Here is a 22176-nt window from a genome sequence, read left to right on the forward strand (position 1 = left end):
CACACACACACGCGCGCACACACAGGATCGCAGCCACACACACATTTCCACTGTCCAATAGACAAGCACCCTTTTCGACCGCGTGACATTGTTCAGAAGGTCTCGGTCCGCCTGACAGAAACCTGTGTGAAAGCAGGCGAACCAAATGAAGAATGCAACAATGTTGCAACTTCACCCCCAGAACCGCACCGAGTCCTCCAAAACTCTATGTGAAAGCGACCAGTAATTTTCTTCTGAAAGTTCTGAACAAAACGAGTCGGATGCAGGTACTCACCTGACGTACTCACCTGACGCGACGACGAGACACATCAACTGCGCTGATATCAGGTCCTGAAGAGACGCGTGTCTTCTGAATTGTCCCCAACTCGTCTGCTTTTGTGTCGAAGCCAAGGTCAGAAAATTGTGTGCCAACTTCATGATTCTGACCATGACCAAGGCTGCTCATAAGGTGTCCTTGTGGATCCTGTTTACACTACAAAATTATTCTATTTAAGGAGTGCATTATTCTTAGAAATAAGTTTTTTTTAATCCCTCTGCTAATTTATTCTTATAACGCTTTACTGATTTACACTTTATTTCAGCAATTTAACAGTCAAATGGAAGAACATAATACTATATAGCAATATGTCACAATCAAATCACAATATTAAGTGAAATCAAAACATTAAGAATCACAATTGTATCATACATGGCCAATCATGATAATATTGCATTGAAAGCTCTCTGGGGAGTCCAAGGCTTATTATAGTTAAGCTAAATCTAAAAGTAGGCATGAATTGCCATTTCCATGACAAATGTGGGAAGTGACATTCTAGCAAAAAAAAATTATCTGCCAGAAAGCATATTTCCTTATATCTGCGTCCATATCAGCATAAGCATGTTTGAGGACAACTAGTCGTACTTTAGCAAACTTTAAAAATAAAAAACAAACTAAACAAATAAAAATGACCCTCAATTATTTTCAGTTTTAAGTCTTGAAAATTACTATAAAAGAAGTCCATATGAATTGTTGGGGGGAGGGGGGTGATACATCTATAATAACCAAGGGCGATTCCCCACCCAGATTCAAAACACTGGCACTGAAATACTTCAACAGGTTTTATTGACGACGCACCCAAACATCTATAGGAATACCTTTTCATTGGGTTAGTTTCTCTTATTTACATAATGGTTCCACAAAGTCATACAAATACTTGGTAGGTTTCATGTCAAAGTATATATAATACATTAAGATCTGGGAACAGGAGTTTCAAATGTTTTATAAAGCAAAGATCACAACAGAATAATGTTTTATAAAGCAAATATATCACGACATTATCATACAAACATGATAATGAAATGATAAAAAAAAGAAAAAGAAAATAACCAGTCATTAATTTAACTACCGCAAAACAACTTTTCGAACTTTCAAAATCTGTACAAGCGAGTTCTTTTAGTGTCCATGAGTTAAAAGAGGAAAATGCAGCTCCTCTATTGTTCGGTCTCTGAGTCCAGGTAAAGGCAGATTTCCTACGTATCTGAAGATAATTCTTTCAAAAAGGCAAAAGATGACATAAACCTACAGGATCGTACGATGAATCTCGCCCTCGACACTTATCGCCTCAAAGAAAGAAAGAAGCATGGGAGATGAGGAAGACAGAATTCCTTTCACTTCTCTTCTCTCGTCTCTTGTTCCTACGCCGAATTTCACTTGATGTGCAGAAGATCCTCCGTTTTTAACCGCTTGCGCCTGGGCTGTACGAAATCCTCATCCGAATCGTCCGTGGCCTCCTCCTCCTCCTCCTGCCTCTCACTCTCCTCGGGGGCCAGGGACACCGGTGCCTCTGGGAAACTCTGGTCGGGGTACATCTCCTGGAGCTTCTCCTCGAAGTAGACGCTCACCACCTTCCCTGACGCCGCCATCTCAGAGTCCTCCTGCCGGGGGGGAGGAGGAGGAGAGGGAGGGAGAGGGGGAACAAGTGGAACGGGAGAAGGAGGTGTAAGGGCATCGTTGAAAAGGAGGAATGAATGGGTTGAAGTGGGGGAAGAGGGGAGGGAGACAAAATTAGAGTGGGTTAAGACTCCTAGTGACAGGGCGGTTCCTGGCTCAACCTTGCTGTTATAGAGCATAGATGTCCTGCCCCCATCGCGGCTCCAGCATGTTTTCTACCCATTCGGTTTTTAGCGTAATGTTTCCGAACCGTTGGTTCAATATAATTCCGTAATAGCTGGTTCAATGTGAGATCTGCTGGTACACCCAGAAATTCATACAATTTATTAAGTAACTTAATTTCTCATTTCTAAAGTTTCAGGTTAAAAGCTAGGATCGGCATCGATGCCTTTTTTCACGCATTCATGATAGACATTTTCCCAATTATTATCAATATTGGCAATTTTCATATGAAAACATTGGCTGTTGCCTAGTTGCAAACAGCACCGAGCTTGGTGAAACTGCTAGCAGCTTGTTGTCTATTTCACAACTGTATTGGTTCATCGCCTTGACACAAGCTGGCAGAGGGCTCCGAAATGACTCATCCAGCATGTAATACTTTGATTAAATTGTAATTCATTGTAATTTATTTATTATTAGTATATATCTTTTACATTTAGAAATTATATGGCATTCTGGGTGCGCTAGTAGATTTTTTGACCTTCTGATTGTGTGGGGTCAAATTGGAACCAGATCTCGACATCTAGATAGCATACATTTTATGATACAAATGTCGCCTTCAAGTACATCTCGGAAGTAGTATGTCGCAACCCATAATTACAACTCGACACCCGCTCAAGTGCTCTGGTCAGAAATATTGGTAAACCATAGCAACAAACAATGGATGCTGTGTGAAAGCCCCCCCCCCCCCCCCCCCTCCCCATTGGTAATGTTAAATTGCAAAATACAAATGGCTGAAAGTTGCCCTGCGCTTCAGCAGCAGAATGAAGGAGAATCAGGTATATGATTGATGTTTTTACACTTATTGGCCTATATCTGACTTTATGCTATGTTAATATTTGCTTATTTAGCTTTCTATATTGCTAGCTAGGTTAGTTATCCTAGTTAGGTTAGTTATCCTTAAGCTAGGTGACATCTTTCCCATGCTCTCCGCCATTATCTCCGCCGTGAAACGTTACAATTCATAAATTTGAGAATAATCATTATTTCTGAATTTAATAATTCTGAACTCATAATTACGGCTTCCGGGGGCGCTCATGTGCTGGTCCCTCTATATTTCCTACGTGCACTTGAAGGCACAAAGACCATAGCTGGAGCCACGGTTTGGGGCGGGGTATCTGTGCTCTATTAGAAACGGCTTACCTGCGTATTAATCGGTTTCTCCTCATCATATACTTCGATTATTCGAGACGTCTAAAAAGGGGCAATAACAGTACAATAAAAACAGTAAAGCAGCAAGGGGGAAAGAAATGAGTTTACAGCACAGGCAGGTTAGCCAACAACCCCATGTGTACTGTTAAGTACCCTCAGAGTCTTTTAGTGACACCCCTTAGCCAACAACCCCATGTGTACCGCAAGCGCCCTCAGAGCCTCTTTGTATACTTGCTTTTAACCATGCATACGAGTAGACAAGCAGCTGCATTGTGAATAGCATTGTTCACATACTTGCCTGCGTATTTTGCGTTGTACCCGGAGGATTGAAAAGTATCCACTAGGGGGCAGATTAGGGCCAAATGCTCCCTGGCAGACACATACAATTAGAAGAAGAATATCTTCCTTCTGAACTATCCACTATCCAGATTTGCAACATAAACATGAAAAATGGCTACACGCAAGGATTCTTTCATTTTTTATTTTTTTTTAGCTTTCCATGTCGAGTTTCAGAGCTTAGCCGGTCACCCCCCCTGTTGATCTTTTGGGTGTGTAGCCTTCATTTCTGAGGACGTGCACAAAGTATGCTCCAAAGGAAGGCAGGATACATGGAATCAATACTCCGCCCTCTCGTGCACGTGAACACATTTAAAAGCAAGTATACAGAGACCCTTAGCCAACTGAAGTCATGTCTCAATGTCGTTACGCGTCATCATTCTAGAAATATCTCACTAACAACATCTGATGTTTCTGTCTAACAGTCCTGTTTTCATGCTCTCAAGTCTCCTCTCCTATGGGCTACAAAAAGCATGACAAACTACAGTAGACCGAAGACTGGATGTAAATAGAGATGGTGGCAACTCTGGGTATGTCCATATAAACTAATACCCACCTACTAAAACAAAAGACTAATATAGCAGTCCACATATTAATACTATGAATGTGAAAATGTACATGACAAGATTCGTCATAATTGTGATCAGATTCTAAGTATCGGTGTGGATGTAACCACCGCCATTGACAACGAATGGAAATATCGATCGTCAAATGTTGACGATTCAAATGTCAAGGAAATGCTTTCCGTCGAGGGCATCCAAAAAGGCTCTTAGAACATGTAATCTGATCTACCTGTGGAGGACAAGACTAGATGGAAGGAGACGGAGCAAGTGGGTTCCAAAAACTAAAAATCGATAGCACACCCACGTCAGGATCTAAGAGTCAAGTGGCTACGATAGAAAAAGGTGGAGATGATAAGAGTATAGATGCACACTCCACAAAACACACTATTGTGAGTCACAGGAAAATCTCCTTTTCATTAAAGATAAATCATATTATTCAAAGACCATGCTTTGACGGGGAAAAGTAATATTGTCAAGTTGGGGGGGGGGGGGGGGGGGGGGGGGCAAAAAATATCTGTGACAATACACCTATAAAAGAGTCAATATATAATAATAACTCCATGTTACGGACATTGAGACGACGGTTTCAGCAGCCATTCCACGGTGAGTGCACAGCGATGCCACGCCACTCGACAGCAGACAGTGTTGTTAGTGGACACAGACCCATGCAAACGGTGAGGCAGAACAGCGTTGTCACCATAACCAGAATTTGGACTTTCCATACGATAACCACACGTTTACGGTGACAATATTTATCGCCATAGGTTCGGTATCGTTGTTTCACGATACCAAAACTATACCACGACAATAAAATAATTGCCTGTTTGAAATGCGTCACAATGAATTACGTATGTGTAAAGAATATTTATATGAATATACTTTGAGGATGGGAATCTGCTTTGAATTGTTACGATTTGGATAGTGTTTATTTAACATGAGAATTAAAGCTGAATGTTTAGTGCTGAAAGTATAGATAGACAATAAAAAAAAAAATACATAACTATCACTTAACTAAAATAGCATAAACTAATTACGTTATAAATTAGTAATGAACACACTACATCTGCATGTCTCACTCAGCAAACTGTGTGAGAATAACAGAATGCTTGCTCCCAGGCCGGGGCTACCCTAGCCCCTTTCGTGACTGTGATGCACCGAGTGAATCCACAGTCACTCTCAGCTACGCCGCGACCAGGCTAAAAAGAAACTACCAAGCGTGATCGGGGGGCTCGAGGTGGGTCAAAAATATATCAGATATGAATTTCAAAGATACCCAGCATACAATATGGGTTTAACACAGATTTACAGTGGGGTCTGGAAGCTCGGAGTTGCTAATAAAGTTTAAATCATTGTTACAAAACGAGTGGTACTTACAGAGCGAGCCGTCTATTTCCACCATTGGTGTCACCGCGCATGCGCACCAGGCAGCCAAATGCCTGGTGCGCATGCGCGGTGACACCAATGACGGAAATAGACGGCTCGCTCTGTAAGTACCACTCGTTTTGTAACAATGATTTAAACTGTTTATTAGCAACTCCGAGCTTATTAATTAATTATTTTTCATGCCAAAATATCATTAGAGTATGGAAATTATGATGATTGTAACAACTCTAGAATATACCACACTTTGCATTGTTTTTGCAATATCAGTGTGTGTTAATATCTGTATATACCTAGTGTTTCCTCAAGAATGTTTAGCAGTAAATAACAGTGGTTATTTCTGTGCTGGGGACAGGATTTGCTCCCGGGCCTTTTCCTGTGATTGGGCCACTATTTCAACAACTGGTCTGACTGCCCAGTTGACTACTTGGGAGTAATTTCCTAGAAAATTATGAACACATCTCTGGCATCAATGTAACAATCACCAATATGCCCTAGTTTATGGACAACATTACCATTATGTAGAAAAATGCAATTGTACATATTCATAGTATTCGCATGACATTTTACCGTACAATATGGCACAGCGCCCCAGCTCATGAGCCAGTCGCTGTAACAACCAAGATGTCTGCTATCAAATACAAAATACTGGTCAAATTAAAGTGAGTAAATCGAATTTTTATTACTTTTATTCAAATAAGAATTTCTTTAGTCAAGGACAGCCCTAGGAAGAAGACATCACTACACTTGCTGCTGAGGTATAGAAATTGCTCTTATCTGGATACCATCTGGATACATGATTTTATCATTATTTCTTCTTTATGTTTCAAGCAGTTGGGGGTAATTGTCCACTGCTGCTGATGTGAATGTATGGTAAACACTGATGTAACGTGAACATGCAGATGCCATTCCCCGGGAAGCAGGCCTATAGGACTCATGCCACTCACCTCGTTGTACTTTGCGCAGTTGTTGAAGACGAGACGCACGTCTGAGACAAAGTCCTGGAGGGTCTGGTAGTGCTGCGAGCTCCTCACCTGCAGCTTCCTCTTCACCTTCTTCAGGTCCATCGGCCGCTTGATGATTTTGTAGTAGTTGGGCACCTGGATTAGAAGACCATCAGCTTACTAGGGGTGGAATGGCCTCAGTACAGAGTAAAAAATTCTCAGGCGGTACCTTCAATACAGTCAGGGCTCTAGACCAACTTTTCCACCAGTGACACCGATGCGACCAACCTTCTCAGTAGGTGGCACAAGTACAAACTTTGTCACTTTCTTTTCCTGCCTATTCAGGACATTAATTGGATGCCATTTCTTTATTTTATGCTCTCGATATTCTTCAACAAGCAGTGGCTGACATAAGTGGAGTAGGTTAACACTTTGAGTGCCAACAACGAGAATTCTCGTTATTTCATGCCAACCGTTGAGTGCCAACAACGAGAAATCTCGTTATTTTAACGTTATTTTTTTATTATCGATAAAATTTTTCATCAATCTAGCCTCCCGTTACCATTGGGACTGACTTTGAGCTCGAACAGGGAAAATACCGCCCCCTATCATCTCCCGGATGGTAATGCACCCTTTGGATTGGACTGAATGAAAATGCATGGGGAAAAGAAAATCCGGAATCCACATTTTACTTGTCAGGCATGTAACCCGAGCCAATTGCAGTCATTGTGGTCCCTCAGAACAGCGTGGAATATGTGTTTCGAGCACCCAGCGTTGGATCAATAAACGCGATCGATATTTGGAATGGCGATCAGGAATTGGAATAATCTTTTTGGAGAACATCTGATCTGAGGTAAGGAATCTATTTGACCAGTCTTGGGGTAATCAGAGTTTTTTTTTCACATATATATCAACGTGTCCCCTATCTGTGTGTGTGTGTGTGGTGATCAGGAAATAGATAATCGATTTTTCAGCCCGCTTCTCTAGCGTGCATAAGTACACATATACTATCGATAATCTAGAGTTTATTTGAAAACGATTCATAAATAGGCCGAAAAATTACAACGTTTTTAGTGTATTCCACTAAAGGGCGTTTATCACAGAATATTTTTTATTTTCTGGAAATTTCCAAAAACAAGCGTTTTTCAAAATGGTATAAAACGGAAATGTACCGATGAAAAAACAATCCGTAATTTTAAGATATAGTTTATGCGTTCGCAAATGTGCTCGCCCTCCCATTGACTACAGCGCTGGCACTCAAGCGCTAAATCGTGCGCCCCCTGCTGGCACTCAAAGTGTTAAGTAGGCAATAGTCTTCACAACGAAGGAGTTGTTTCAGGTCTGATCTGAGGATTTATTTTCTTTATACTATGCAAAGTTACCAGTAGCCTCCACCAGTCAGGGAGGCTTGGAGCGTTATTACAGGTTGTACACATGCCTGGCACGCTCAACTAATAGAAAGATAAGCAATACCAGTGCAATATGTCAAAATATGACTAAATAAATTACACAACTAATTTATTAGCTATATCTTCGTTTTAATTAATCATTCAATTTCCCTCCCACTCACACTAATTCGACCAAGTAAAATAATGAATTTGCAATAAAAAAATAAACTCCCAGTCTAGAGCCCTAACAGGGTATCAAAACTGTACAGACAAGGAAAGGGGCGGAGGGAAGAAGCCATCAATGACATCTAAGGGGGCTTTCTCACTAACCATTCGGGGTCGAATCACAGCGCGATCGCATCAAAATAGGGTGTGATCGTCCTACTGAGAAGGCTTGACAACAGAGGTTCAAATATAACTTCATATTTATTGGTTATTTGTTTCTTTATATCAGCATCCAGTTTCCACCACTGTGTGTTAAACTCTTCCTGTGTTGACGTTAGAGTGTGACATCATCGCCTATGGCAGCTTACACGCTCAAAACGCAAACAAAGGAGCGCACCAAGGCTGCGGTTAGACTTTCGTTTCATTTGCGTTTCAGTTTCTGGTGAGTTTCGCCGCAACGTATGAGAGGTGGGTCACACTTTCGTTTTGTCACCTGAGCACAGTGATGTAGTACACTGCCAAAGCAGTAGATGGCAGTAGGTGGCGAACATGAAGGCAATTCTCAACCAATCAGAACTTGAATGTGCCAATACACTTCCTGCAAAGAAAATGTCAACAAGGCGGGCGCCACCATCTTTGCCTATTTACCCAATGCAGCACTTCTTTTTCAGCAAAGTGTAATAAAAGTGCAATAGACAAAACGGATACATTCACTGTGTGTTCTGCTCTCTCATTTGTTGATGAAACAAAACTAACATCAACACAAGTGACCACCAAGAGCGGATAGTTTAGTCTCAAAAAAGATCTGTGACTTTGTTAGCTACATTGTGAATGGTAGATGCCATTATAACAGTATAGCATTGTGGCTAGATGCTAACGTTAGCTCACGCTAGTTAGCCAGCACCAAACTGATGATATCGGGAGCTATCAGTAGCTAGATAACATTAGAGACAACGCCGTGTGTATTAAACAAAGGTGAATAGATGACTGGGCCATTTTGTTTAATGCTTGTTAAGATTGAAAGAGGAGCTTTGAGCTAACAGGGTCTGATAGCTAACGCTAGCTCATGTTAGCCAGTGGCAGTGCTCGTGCAATCGGTAATGCTAGCAGAATGAATGGATGTAAACTTTATTTAACATATTGCATAATGGGTACAATACAATACGGCTCAATACAAACAATTGTTAAGGGAATGCAGACTGTTGTAGCTTGGACTGGGGTCCTTATAACAATAACTTGACAACACATGGTAGCTGCAGCTATTTGGGACAGCTCTGTCCCAAACACACACCCACACCCACACTCTGTTGTCACCGGAAGGGGCACACAGATGGTATCTACTGCGCATGGGCGTTTTCGCAACAACGGCTCCGTGCAGATTACACGTCTGTTGTCGGCGAGTTTTGGCGCTACTCCAAAACGGAAAACACAATTTAGCGTTTTCAGTAGGGCCACAACGTATCCGCCAAAAAACGCATTTCTGTGTAAAAGGGACAGCAAACATATTCAAAAACGTATAAAAACGAGCACAAAAACAGTGTGTGTAACAAGGGCACAAGACTGCAGTGTGTACGCAAACTAGAGGGGGGAGAGGGAGGGGGGAAGTTCGCACCCAAGGACGGAGCGGAGCTGATTCGACCCCTAATGGCAGTGAGAAAGCCCCCTAAGGGTAGCTTAGGACTTAGGAAAGCTAGAGAAGCATGGGGATGAGTAGGGAGGATCACTGAAGTGTAAAGAGAATAGGATGCGTGAAGTGCAAAATGAGTGAATAGCAGGACTCCACACTTTTGTTTTGTGTATAGGTAATGGGCAGAGGTGTATGTGGATAAATATATATGTATCTATACAAAAAGGAAAAAATATATATATCACAAGAAAATGCGATGCTGCCCCCCCCCCCCCCCCCCTTCATATGCAATGCCGGGCGGACCTCCGCGACCAGTATTTGGAATGGCGATCAGATAATTGGATTATTTAACCCTGCATATATCGGTATCGGTTGATATCGGTATCGGAAATTAAGAGTTGGACAATATCGGTAAAAAAGCCAATATCGAACATCCCTAATTTTAAGCACTCGCAAAGTTCGCAGTCTCCCCATTGATTAAAGCCCTGGCGTTCTAGCCAGAAGGTAGACAGCGACCCCTGGCGCTGATAGAGTTAAAAGAGCGTAGCCTACAAGGTAAAAAATGAACCCGGTAAACATGTAATTTTTTTTTATCAATTTTAAACATATATTTTACTAGATTATCTATATGGATTTCCATTGCATCACTTATTCTTTGGATTTTTTTTTAGAATTTCTGTAAGTAAAGAACAGTAATGACAGGACCACTGCCTCCTGTGCTAGTGTGTGTGTGTGTGTGTAGCACTCACAGAATTAGGAACAGGATCTCTGAAACCCACACTGAGCTCATGGCAGTACACGTACAGCAGGAGGCGCTCACATCTCTACAGAGAGTTAGAGAGGGAGGGAGGGAGGGAGAGAGAGAGAGAGAGAGAGAGAGAATAAAACAAGAGATCCTGATGCGCCGCAACATTCCCTGCACAAGGCTGGAGCCTTGATGGTCCAACAGAAGATAAGATCTTGACCTTTTTCAAAGTGGCGATTTTAACACGTCATGGCGTTCATTTAGCTCAGGGGTCAGCAACCTTTACTATCAAAAGAGCCACTTTCCCCCATCCCACAAAATAAAATGCTCAGGGAGCCACACAACCTATTTACCCTTAAGATGAAGATAACACAGTGTATAACGTTTTTTTATATATCCCCAAGCATACCCCACATTTAGCATAAAACGCCTGACAATTGCATACCCAAAGTAATTTGCAATTTATTATACTTTATACTTATAGCACACAGTTTGTTGCATTAATGGGATTATAAAGCAAGAAAAAGATAGATTTTGACTTTTTATTGCTGTTTTTACCCGTTATAACAAAGTAAAACCTCAAACTCTTATGAAGGAGAAAAAATACTGGCTGTGTAGACCTATTTTTAAAGTTAAAAAAGAAAATTATTATATTTTTTTTGGGCCAGGGAGCCGCAGGTTGCCGACCCCTGATTTAGCTGCACCAGAGCCAGTCCAGTGAGCCAGCGTGCACAATACAAGCTGTGACGCAGCCAAATAGAATGGAACCATGTTATTAATTATACCTGCGTCTACCCTGCTATGACACATACAAAATGGCCACTGTGAAAAAAGGTCTATTGGGTGAGGAGTGTCAGCAGCAAAAAAACACTAAACACATTAGCGACCATACAGCTATATCTACTAAGAACAATCCAGATAAGTATTTCATATTGTCATTACTATACAACAGTTGGTTCTGATCAAGCGATCTGGTCAACAATGTGGTGAGACTGAGTGTGTCGGCTAGCATCATGGCTCGCCATCTCCTCGTCAAAATCTGATGTCCCAAGTGCTTTATTCTCAATATCAAATCAGATATTGAAAACCGTTGTATAACAGCAACAGAACACTCAAGGCTGTGTGTTCCAGTAAATCACACATGGCTGAGGTGATTTACAGCCGCAGCTGTGATGTAGATCTACTATAAAAAACACTCCTCTCCTGTTCCGTCGCTTCATTATAACCTCCCGGAATAGAAAAAAAAAGTTTAAGACCCAAAAACACAGGATAATAAAGAGGCTGTAGCTCATCTAATTTCCTCGTCTTCACCGAGGCTGTGGGCCTGCGAAGCCCCTGCGAGACGTGCAACTGATGTACAAGGGCTGTACAAATAAACCTCACTGCTCACATGCTGAGAGATGTACAGATGTCTTCAGACACTGACGGAAGAATGTGCATAATGAGCAGATGTGCAGAAAGCATACCTAGGCATTAATTAGCATGATGCTACCAACAATTGAAGAGGCGACAGGGTGTGTGTATATGTGTGTGTGTGTGATACTGACTCTGCGGTCCTCAGGACTCATGGCGGGGTCAGCCTTGGCTTTCTTGGCATCATTTGTGTATTCAATCTCTGGGTTCTCCAGGTTCCGACAGAAGGTGCAGAGAAAGTCTCCCCTGAGAGAGAAGAACATATGGTAAGGGATACTTTACCACCTTGTATATTATGTACCGTATGAATATAAGAATAAACAAATATTGTCTTATTTTCGGGGTCTAGACTTTTAACCTCTTAAACCCCAGCGGTCCGGTACAAGAATGACATCACGCGATAAATCCATCTCTACCTAACCCTGTCAAAACAGCAGTCAAAGTGTATATTTTCAGAACTAGATTTGTTTACCAATAATTTTAAGTGTCATTAGTGAAATATTAGTTTATAGAAATATCAGGGCATCGAGTCGGAACAAGGCAAGGATTGACGCGAGGATTTGGCGCTACCTAACTTGAGTGTAGTCTTTTGAGAGAAGACACCCAGGGCATAAAAAAAAGAACTACACTTCCCAACTCACGCCAGCCCCCGTCAATCATCTGACAACTTTTAAGTTTTTTTACCCCTCTTTATTTTCGGGCTCATATCTCACGGGTGGAACAAACCTTAACGTTATGGCCATAAATTTGAATGCAGTTAGTTTCTCTACCTTTCTGTGAACGTCTAGCTAAAAATGGCATTGCAATCCGATGAAAAATGGCGGAGAAATTTACATTATAAAAAGTAACTACTTACAGTAGATTTCATTCACGGTTTTTGCTGCACGCCTGGGGATACTAAATCCAGATTGAACTCTGCCATTGGAAAGGGGAGATTTGGCCATAATAAGGTAATTTATAGGCCTGATATTCTATAATAATATTTAAAATGGCATGTGTCCGGATGGCAGAATTTAGTACTGTATCTACAAAACCTTCTGTTTAATCATCTTCCCTATTACCATTTGCTGGAGATTTTTTGTACGCGTGATCTTAACACATTGACCGCCATAAACGGCGTACAACGGGTTTTGCTGGTCATGCAAATTCTGCCAAACCACGGCGCACAACGTTATTGAGATCATATTTAATTTTTTCGCCATGGTATTCATAATTCCACCACCCAGCCTCTGCTGAGACAGTGGGACTCTGCACAACAGTGCAACGCTTCAATACCGCTGCCTGGTGGATGATCGGGCGAGTTACAACCGGAAATGGATCTGGTGATCTCTGTGCATCTGGGAAATCCGTCCGGCAGTCACATATCGTTGCGGGACTCTAGACACACATCCGTGTATATGGATCGCTGCCATAACTCAATAATCTATATGATTTGGGCGTTTATTGCGCCATACAAACACAAAAATCAACCCATACTACATAAAGCATTTACTAACAATCACAGAATTATAAACGACACCCCCCCCCCCCCGTTCATATCCGCGCATGATTGATGAGTCATAACGTTTAGGATCGTATACAGTTGGATTTTTTAATATAGCGTGTATCGCGAATAAACGGCAATCGATAATCTATATACCGTACTTTTCGACTATAAACCGCAGTTTTTCCCCCCATTTTTCGACCCTGCGGCTTATATAACGGTGCGGCTAATCTATGGATTTTTACAGCTAACTGGGCTCGCTCCCTCAGCTCTGTGACCGTCAGATCAGACTCGTAAATCTGCTGCAGCAGTGCACGCCTTGCCCCTCCTCCTCACAGTCGAGCCCTCCTCCCCCTCACAGTCGAGTGCATAGCCAGCAACCAGCCAGACGTTAGCTCCCGGGACGATTAGCCATGTTAGTTTGCCAGCAACCAGCCATGCAGCGCCGTTTGCTCCCGGGATGAGTAGCTACGTTAGTTAGCCAACAACCAGCCAGGCAGCGCCGTTTGCTCCCGGGACGAATAGCCACGGTAGTTAGCCAGCAACCAGCCAGACAGAGACGTTAGCTCCCGGGACGAGTAGCCACGTTAGTTAGCCAGCAACCAGCCAGGCGGCGCCGTTTGCTCCCGGGACGAGTAGCTACGTTAGTTAGCCAGCAACCAGCCAGGCAGCGCCGTTTGCTCCCGGGACGAATAGCCACGTTAGTTAGCCAGCAACCAGCCAGGCAGAGACGTTAGCTCCCGGGACAAGTAGCCACGTTAGTTAGCCAGCAACCAGCCAGGCAGCGCCGTTTGCTCCCGGGACGAGTAGCCACGTTAGTTAGCCAGCAACAAGCCAGGCAGAGACGTTAGCTCCCGAGACGAGTAGCCACGTTAGTTAGCCAGCAACCAGCCAGGCAGCGCCGTTTTCTCCCGGGACGAGTAGCCACGTTAGTTAGCCAGCAACCAGCCAGGCAGAGACGTTAGCTCCCGGGACGAGTAGCCACGTTAGTTAGCCAGCAACCAGCCAGGCAGCGCCGTTTGCTCCCGGGACGAGTAGCCACGTTAGTTAGCCAGCAACCAGCCAGGTACAGCTCCCGGGACGATTGCTACCTAGTGTTGGCTCTATAGTTCCGTGAGCTAACGTTAGTAGCTACCTAGTGTTGGCTAAGTAGCTATCGTTAGTAGCTAGCTACCGTTACTGTTTAAACAAAAATGTTAATAAATGGGAGCTTCCTCAAACAGCCATCTCTTTCCCGACAATCCCCTCTGTGCACGAACCCTTACATTATGGTAATTAAACATTAAAAACACCTGCGGCTTATAGTCCAGTGGGGCTTATATATGTACACATCATTCAATTTAGCTGCTGCGGCTTATATTCAGGTGCGGCTTATAGTGCAAAAAGTACGGTATGCGTTTAGGCCTATAATTAGCGTTCTAGGAATTACTGCAGAAAACGATAAAAATATACTTCTATTCTAGACGGTATTTTCGTATGAATGTTGAATGGGCCATAGTAATGTCAATTTAGCAATACAATTTAAAAAGTTATAGCCCTGCAAAGAAGGTGAACATCTCCATAGACTTACAGTACTGGCAGAGAATGGTATAAGTCAAGATGCTGAAAGTGCGTGGCAGGGAATGTGTTAACTACAACAAGCAATGCGGTTTGTTATTTAAGATGAGGTCGGACTCTGCACTGACAGATTTGTGTTCATTGTGCTGCTTTTATAAAGCCTCAAATGACGGCTTACAATATTTCATGAAAGCAAAGTGTTTTGTTTGTCTAAGATTTAAACTTTACAGCACTGACAAAGTTGAACAAAGTGCTGTACAAGTCCCACAACATTAAACAAATTTCTTTTTTTGTAATTTTTCTTTTTCTTTTTTTATCTCGAAGCTTCGAATTAAAATCGAATCTCGGCCCTGAATCTTCAAATTCCAAAAAAGAATTCGAAGGTCAGCCCTATTACTTTGCAGCCGCGAAATCCCCCCCAAACACATTTAAATGTGATAGAGAAGTTCTCGCAACACAGAGGTAACTTCCTAATCAAATAATAAAGACCTATCAAAATGATATAAGACATTTTTAAGACTTTTAAAAAGTCTTAAATTCATTCATTAATTAATTAATTCTGAAGATTAATTCAAATACTTTTTAAGACCCTGCAGGAACCCTGTAATTAACATAGAGGCCATTTATGAATAAATTCAATACATTTTTACTGCTGGATGATCATTTCCAAAAAGAATGAGGTTTCTCTGTTGCAGATTACTATTGTAGTGGCTAATCTTAATTATTGCCAGACTATAGAACCTAAGAGGGCAGTTATGTCTAGAGTTTTACTCAAAATCAAATTGAGCCTTTCCCTAAAACCCAGGGCCATACTGGCAGCGACTTGATCGTCTACATACTTGGGGAAGATCTTGATGGTGGGGACGTGGCACTTCATGTGGAACACTTTGGGACAGTGGTCACAGCACAGCAGGTCGCCCCCGTTGATGCACACAGCACACCAGTCCTCGTTGGGGTCGTCCTCCTTCCCACCAGGATTGGCCGTCGCGGCCGCAGCCCCCACCTCTGCGCTACCCGCGCCCTGATCCACATTGCCGTTGGTGAGCGGCGGGTCCGAGGCATTGCAGTCTTTCAGAGTAGAGGACGAGGTGCTGGAGGTAGAAGTGGTAGTGGTGGTGGCGGAGGACGTTGCGTTGGAGCCATTTTGCCTCGCGCAGGACGGCTCAAACTGGTGTTCTGATTTGACACGGTCGCCTAGCGTCTTAAGGATGTCTGGGGAGAAGCCTGTGGTCATTGATCCAGGAAAAGTAAGAAGGTTGCTCTCTGGACTGTTCATCTGGAAAACACAAACACATTGGACACTTAAACTACCACACTGAACATTCATCACCCACTTTCAGGGGCTGCACTTATTTAGATTACATTTTTTACTCTGAACCATCCAGGACCTAGTTTTGGAAAGGGTTTGAAAACTATTTACTGAAAAACAAAAACCTTGCAAGTTGTGTAAAAAAAAGTGTGTGAGTGAGTGTCCAGGAGTGTAAGCCTACCATGCAGGCGCTCCTCCCAGCATCCTTCCCAGGCTCCGTCTTGAGAGAGGAGGAGGAGCCGGACCCTGAATAGCTGTAGTCCTCAGTCGTCGGCTCCTGTTTCACCCTCACCTGCTCCAGTGGAGCACCACCACCTGGCCCAGACCTGCCCGCAGAGCTACAGCTTAGAGACATCACAAACACACCCAGTCAATAGACTGCTGCCTGCAGAGCTAGTTAAAGACATCACAAACACACCCAGTCAATAGACTGCTGCCTGCAGAGCTAGTTAAAAACATCACAAACACACCCAGTCAATAGACTGCTGCCTGCAGAGCTAGTTAAAGACATCACAAACACACCCAGTCAATAGACTGCCAGTGCTGCCTGCAGAGCTAGTTAAAGACATCACAAACACACCCAGTCAATATACTGCTGCCCACAAAGCTAGTTAAAGACATCACAAACACACCCAGTCAATATACTGCTGCCCACAAAGCTAGTTAAAGACATCACAAACACACCCAGTCAATAGAGTATATTACTGCCTGGCCTGCCTGCAGAGCTACAGCTTAGTGACATCACAAACACTCAGTCAATAAAGTAGAGTAGTAGACTGCTGCAGGTGCATTTAAAAATATAATTTTGTATGTTACTATGCTATTCACACACACAAACAAACATGCACATACACACACAGTAGAGTAGATGACTACATTTCTATCTTACTTTGCTATATACATACAGTACACAGTCAATGGAGTACCATGGAGTTTTTTGGTGTTGCATTTTCACCTTTTCTCCAATCCCCCAATTTAGTTGTTATGCCAATTCCCTTCTGGTTGTTGCACTGCTCTACTGTCGGTCTGGGGAGGGTGTAGACTACCCTACTGTCGGTCGGGGTAGGGTGCAGACTACCACATGCCTCCTCCGATACATGTGGAGTTGCCAGCAACTTCTTTTCACCCGAGAGCTAGGAGTCACACTGGGAGAGCGCAACGCTATCGCCTCCAGATCCCCTCCCTGCACAACAGGCACCTGACTGACCAGTAGGAGTCTATTGTAACAACCAGGACTCATACCCCACCGGCTTCCCACCCGTGAACACAGACAACTGTGTTCGTAGGGACGACTGACCAAGCCGAAGTACCACTGCCGGGAATCCCGGGTGTCTGCAGTGCTTAGACCCATATGAAATCCGCATTCACGGAATCGTGGACGGAATAGCGGAATTGACCAATAAAAATGGAATAAACTGTAAAACGTGGAATATTGCAGAATTTGCCCTAATCTGGACTGAAATTCTGTGTTGAATATGGAAAGTTTGGTGCAACGCGAACATGATCGGGGACGCTACAGCGTGTTACACACAACACAGAAATATCCAAGCGTCTGGCTGCTTCGGTGCGTCGTTAACGTCGGAAGAAATTCCACACTAAGCCCTAAATTCAGAGCAGTATCCTAATGACTTTTATGCTTCAGTCGATAAGGTGTTTTGCACATTCTGTCAACATACCGTGGGGACTGGACCCGCAAAAACATGTGCGAAGATCACTTCAAAAGCCATGTCAGGAACAAGGACTGTGCTTCCCAAAACACACCAACTCTCTAACGATGATCTCTGGTGATCACAATAGATACAGCTAGAGGGCGAGGCTAATCACCGACACTATTGTGATTTAAATAGCTATGTAACGTTACAGTACATAGGACTTATAGCTTCTTGCTAAATCTGGTGCACCCATCTATTTGCAAATGATTGTCAGTAGGCCTACTACACACTGTCCTTTATAAATGAAATAAACTAAAGGTGCATACATTATGCATTACTATATTCCATCACAATAGAATAGATATAGCTAGGCTACTGACATTGTGATAAAAGTAGCTAGATGTATCTTGTTTACACTTGAAATGTGTATTTTTTATTTTGTCACAATATTATTTGAAATATATTGTGTAAAATTGAACTGTATTTCTAAGTTGCAGCACTTAAAAACATTAAATGGACTGTTATATCTTATTAAATTGTGGACATTTATTCATTCCCACTTATTAGACACTATTTTTGATGGTAAAATAGGCGTAAAAGGCAAAATACAGAATTCTGAAATATTAAAATGGAAAAACTGAATTTGGGAAAAAATAAAAGAATTTGGAAAAATAATAAAATGGATTTCCTATCAACTCAAGCTCTTCAGGAAGTGGGTTTTGTTCAGTTCCTTTTTTGAAGAAAGGTTCTTACATACCGATACAGAAATTATTATGGATGCACCGATATGAATATTACCGATGTCGATATGATCTGTAAACGAATTCCTATCATAATAAAATGAAACAATGTTAGACCACAATCCTGTGCTGCTTCATTGTCACACACAAGTAGCGTTACCCAAACAAACTGTGTGGTCAAGAAAAACACAGAAACGGCAGCTAGATGTAATCGTAATAGATTACATCGGGCCAGTTTTGCTCATTGGACCGATGCCAATATATGAAAAATCACCATCATCGGCCGATACAGATAGTCACAGATATATCATGCATCCCTAGAAATGACAGAGAACGGAGTATCATCAGTAAGCGAATTGTGTCTCGAATATGAAGGGATGACCTTAATGCCTTGTTTATCATTAATGTTAATCTGTCAGTCGAATTCATTCACACTGCTACAGTGCATAGTCTACATACAGCTACAATCATTCCTTGAACACAACAACATCCATGATAAATTCCAATCTGGCTTTAAACCACGACACAGCACTGAAACGGCCCTCCTCCGTGTCTTAAACCAGCGGTTCTCAACAGGGGTTCCGCGGCACACAGGGGTGCCGCGGAGAGCTGCCAGGGGTGCCGCGAGATGCCTGGGAATGTTCTTTAAAAATATAGAATGACAACAGTCTTATTTTGAAAATCCTGTAGCCGGTCTCATTTCTGCCCAAGCGCAGCTCCAACTATAATAACTACCGGTAGGCTCCGACAGCTAGCAACATTCAGGTCATTATGTTAGTGTTTTTGCGACCCAAAACAAATCCCTGCTGTTTTATGCCGCAACGGGTCAAATGCATATAACATGCTTTGCAATCCTTGCCATTCCTTTATGACCACGTTGTGTTTAAGACCGGAATTAACGCCCCGTTAGCATAAGCTAACAACAAGCTAAAGCCCTGTTCAGAGCGACAGAGAACAGCAGAGTGGGGACTTGGAAGGAGGGGCATTCTCCCTCTGTGTGTGTGCGTTTGAAAAGATATGATGAAGTCAGACGAGTATATTATATTGATAGTAAATGTACTGAGGGTGGACAGACAGATGATGTTGATATTTAAACATAAAAAATACAATACATAATAAATGTATGCATGATCATTATGCAACAAAACAATTGCAGGAACGGTTTGGGAGAGGAAGGGGTTGCGTGTTCCAAAAAATTTACTTAAAGTTTAAAGCTCAATATATCAAAACGTGGCACTTTATAGTGAACAGGATGTCTATTTGTATTAAAAACAATAAATAGTTTTTCATTTAAATGTCTGGAAGAGCTAAACATTTAACTAGGCTCCGACAGCTAGCAACATTCAGGTCATTATGATTATTTTGAAAATCCGTGGTGTCGTGACTCATATCCGCTCCAGCACACAGCCAATAGAATGCATCTCCACACAGCAGTACTAGTAGCGTCTCAGAGCAGCAGTAGCGTCTGGAACAGTGAACAGACACATTGAAACAGAGCAAGGATAGTGTTTTTGCGACCCAAAAGAAATCCCTGCTGTTTTATGGCGCAACGGGTCAAATGCATATAACATGCTTTGCAATCCTTGCCATTCCTTTATGACCATGTTGTGTTTAAGACAGGAATTAACGCCCCATTAGCATAAGCTAACAACAAGCTAAAGCCCTGTTCAGAGCGACGGAGAACAGCAGAGTGGGGACTTGGAAGGAGGGGCATTCTCCCTCTGTGTGTGTGCGTTTGAAAAGATATGATGAAGTCAGACGAGTATATTATATTGATAGTAAATGTACTGAGGGTGGACAGACAGATGATGTTGATATTTAAACATAAAAAATACAATACATAATAAATGTATGCATGATCATTATGCAACAAAACAATTGCAGGAACGGTTTGGGAGAGGAAGGGGTTGCGTGTTCCAAAAAATGTACTTAAAGTTTAAAGCTCAATATATCAAAACGTGGCACTTTATAGTGAACAGGGTGTCTATTTGTATTAAAAACAATAAATAGTTTTTCATTTAAATGTCTGGAAGAGCTAAACATTTTTTGTAATGTTTGTAATGTAATTCCTTACACGTAACGTGTCTGGCTGTGTGACGTCAACTTGTCAGCATGAAAATGACATGCAACTAAATAACAAATACAATAGGCACATTTGTGACTGTTACAAATATAACATGTTTTATACTTAGATTTTGGCCTGTGCTACAAAACTATCAACCTCTGTAGCACCAGTGCTATGTGCAAAAAAAGTTAACGTACAGCCATGCAACTATTTAACTAAACAAATAGTCTATCTAGTGCTTCATGTGTATACAATAATTGCCTAATCTAATAACATGAACTAAAAAAGAAATCGATCACACGTTTCGTAAAGTTATTATAGAAACTTCACCAATTTAATGTCCGCGGCAGGCGTCATTACTTTTACCAACAAATTTTCCAACGCATTTCCAGAGCAGTCCTATGTCCGTTATCAAGGAAATGCAAAGCGGCTATCGCAATCGTCGTTGTGATAATAATCACTAAATGCATTCAGTGCTGGATCTAATCAAATGGATTTATCGAGACACCTATGGAAAGTTCAAGACCGGACCACACAGCTTCTGAAAAGTGCTAATTACACGCTTCCGACGGCGATGGTCTACTCGCAGAACAAGTGAGTGTATCAGCCGCTGTGTTATGATTATTATGATACAAAATGTAAATGAATGAATGAATGAATGAAAACTATTAAACAGATAAACAGTAAAAGGCACTCTGCAGGGATGTGATGTCATAATCAATCGTCACCTCACTAGAATAATATTTCCAACGTGAACCGCAAAGCTGAATTTTCACACAAAATGGACACGTTTTTAACTTGTCCATCGAAACAGGTTACAGTTACCAATACCAATTCAGTACCTTCCAGTACCAATTCGACCGCTGAGATTGCCCCAGTCAAACAGTGCAGCTGCAATGTTGTGTTATCATGCTAAACCAGACTGGTATCATGTTGTGTGATCCTTTTCTGTATTTAAAAAAAAAATACATGATTTTCTGTTTGAGAAATGGTCACACTATTGCTATATTTATTTATACATTTAGACCTGAAACGCCTGCTAATAATGCATTATATAGCCTGCATATACACACAAATGTGTTTCCCAGTTTCAATGGGTTAAATAAACGTTATTTTGAAAGCAAGCACTTTTGTCATCATTGTAGCAAAAAAGACAGGACCGGAAAAGTCTTTATCGTATGTAGGGGTGCCCTGGAATATTTTATTGGACACAGGGGTGCCTTGGCAGCAGAAAGGTTGAGAACCCCCGTCTTAAACGACCCGATTTCAGCTGTTGATGCAGGTAACTCATCCCTACTACTACTCCTTGACCTCACAGCCGCCTTTTATACGGTAGATCACCACATCCTCTTAGCTCGCCTCGAGCATTACGTAGGCCTTAGGGGCCCCGTCTTAGACTGGTTCCGGTCCTACTTAAGTAATAGGACCTTCTCTGTCCAACTTGGTGACTTCACTTCCTCTGTGGCACCCCTCACCTGCGGCGTGCCCCAAGGCTCAATATTGGGTCC

The 22176-nt window shown here is 42.2% G+C and overlaps 1 protein-coding gene across 5 annotated transcripts in view; it reads right to left on the reverse strand.

Annotated features, from left to right (window-relative positions):
• Nucleotides 1-1091: 1091 nt before the first annotated feature.
• Nucleotides 1092-22176, reverse strand: part of trim33 (tripartite motif containing 33) — a 141031-nt gene continuing 119946 nt past the window's right edge. For 3 of the 5 annotated variants that reach the window (XM_084332758.1, XM_084332757.1, XM_084332756.1), the window contains 7 exons: nucleotides 16393-16555; nucleotides 15742-16178; nucleotides 11997-12108; nucleotides 10454-10528; nucleotides 6528-6680; nucleotides 3293-3343; nucleotides 1092-1914 (listed from right to left, as the gene is read on the reverse strand). In XM_084332758.1, the coding sequence (XP_084188884.1) occupies nucleotides 1687-1914; nucleotides 3293-3343; nucleotides 6528-6680; nucleotides 10454-10528; nucleotides 11997-12108; nucleotides 15742-16178; nucleotides 16393-16555 (1219 nt within the window). In that variant the 3' untranslated portion in view covers nucleotides 1092-1686. The remainder of the gene's footprint in view (nucleotides 1915-3292; nucleotides 3344-6527; nucleotides 6681-10453; nucleotides 10529-11996; nucleotides 12109-15741; nucleotides 16179-16392; nucleotides 16556-22176) is intronic. The other 2 variants (XM_084332754.1, XM_084332755.1) reach the window with 2 other exon arrangements.

The sequence above is a fragment of the Notolepis coatsorum genome (genome assembly GCF_963971535.1).
Source record: "Notolepis coatsorum genome assembly, chromosome: 17".
In the NCBI taxonomy this organism is placed as follows: Eukaryota; Metazoa; Chordata; class Actinopteri; order Aulopiformes; family Paralepididae; genus Notolepis; species Notolepis coatsorum.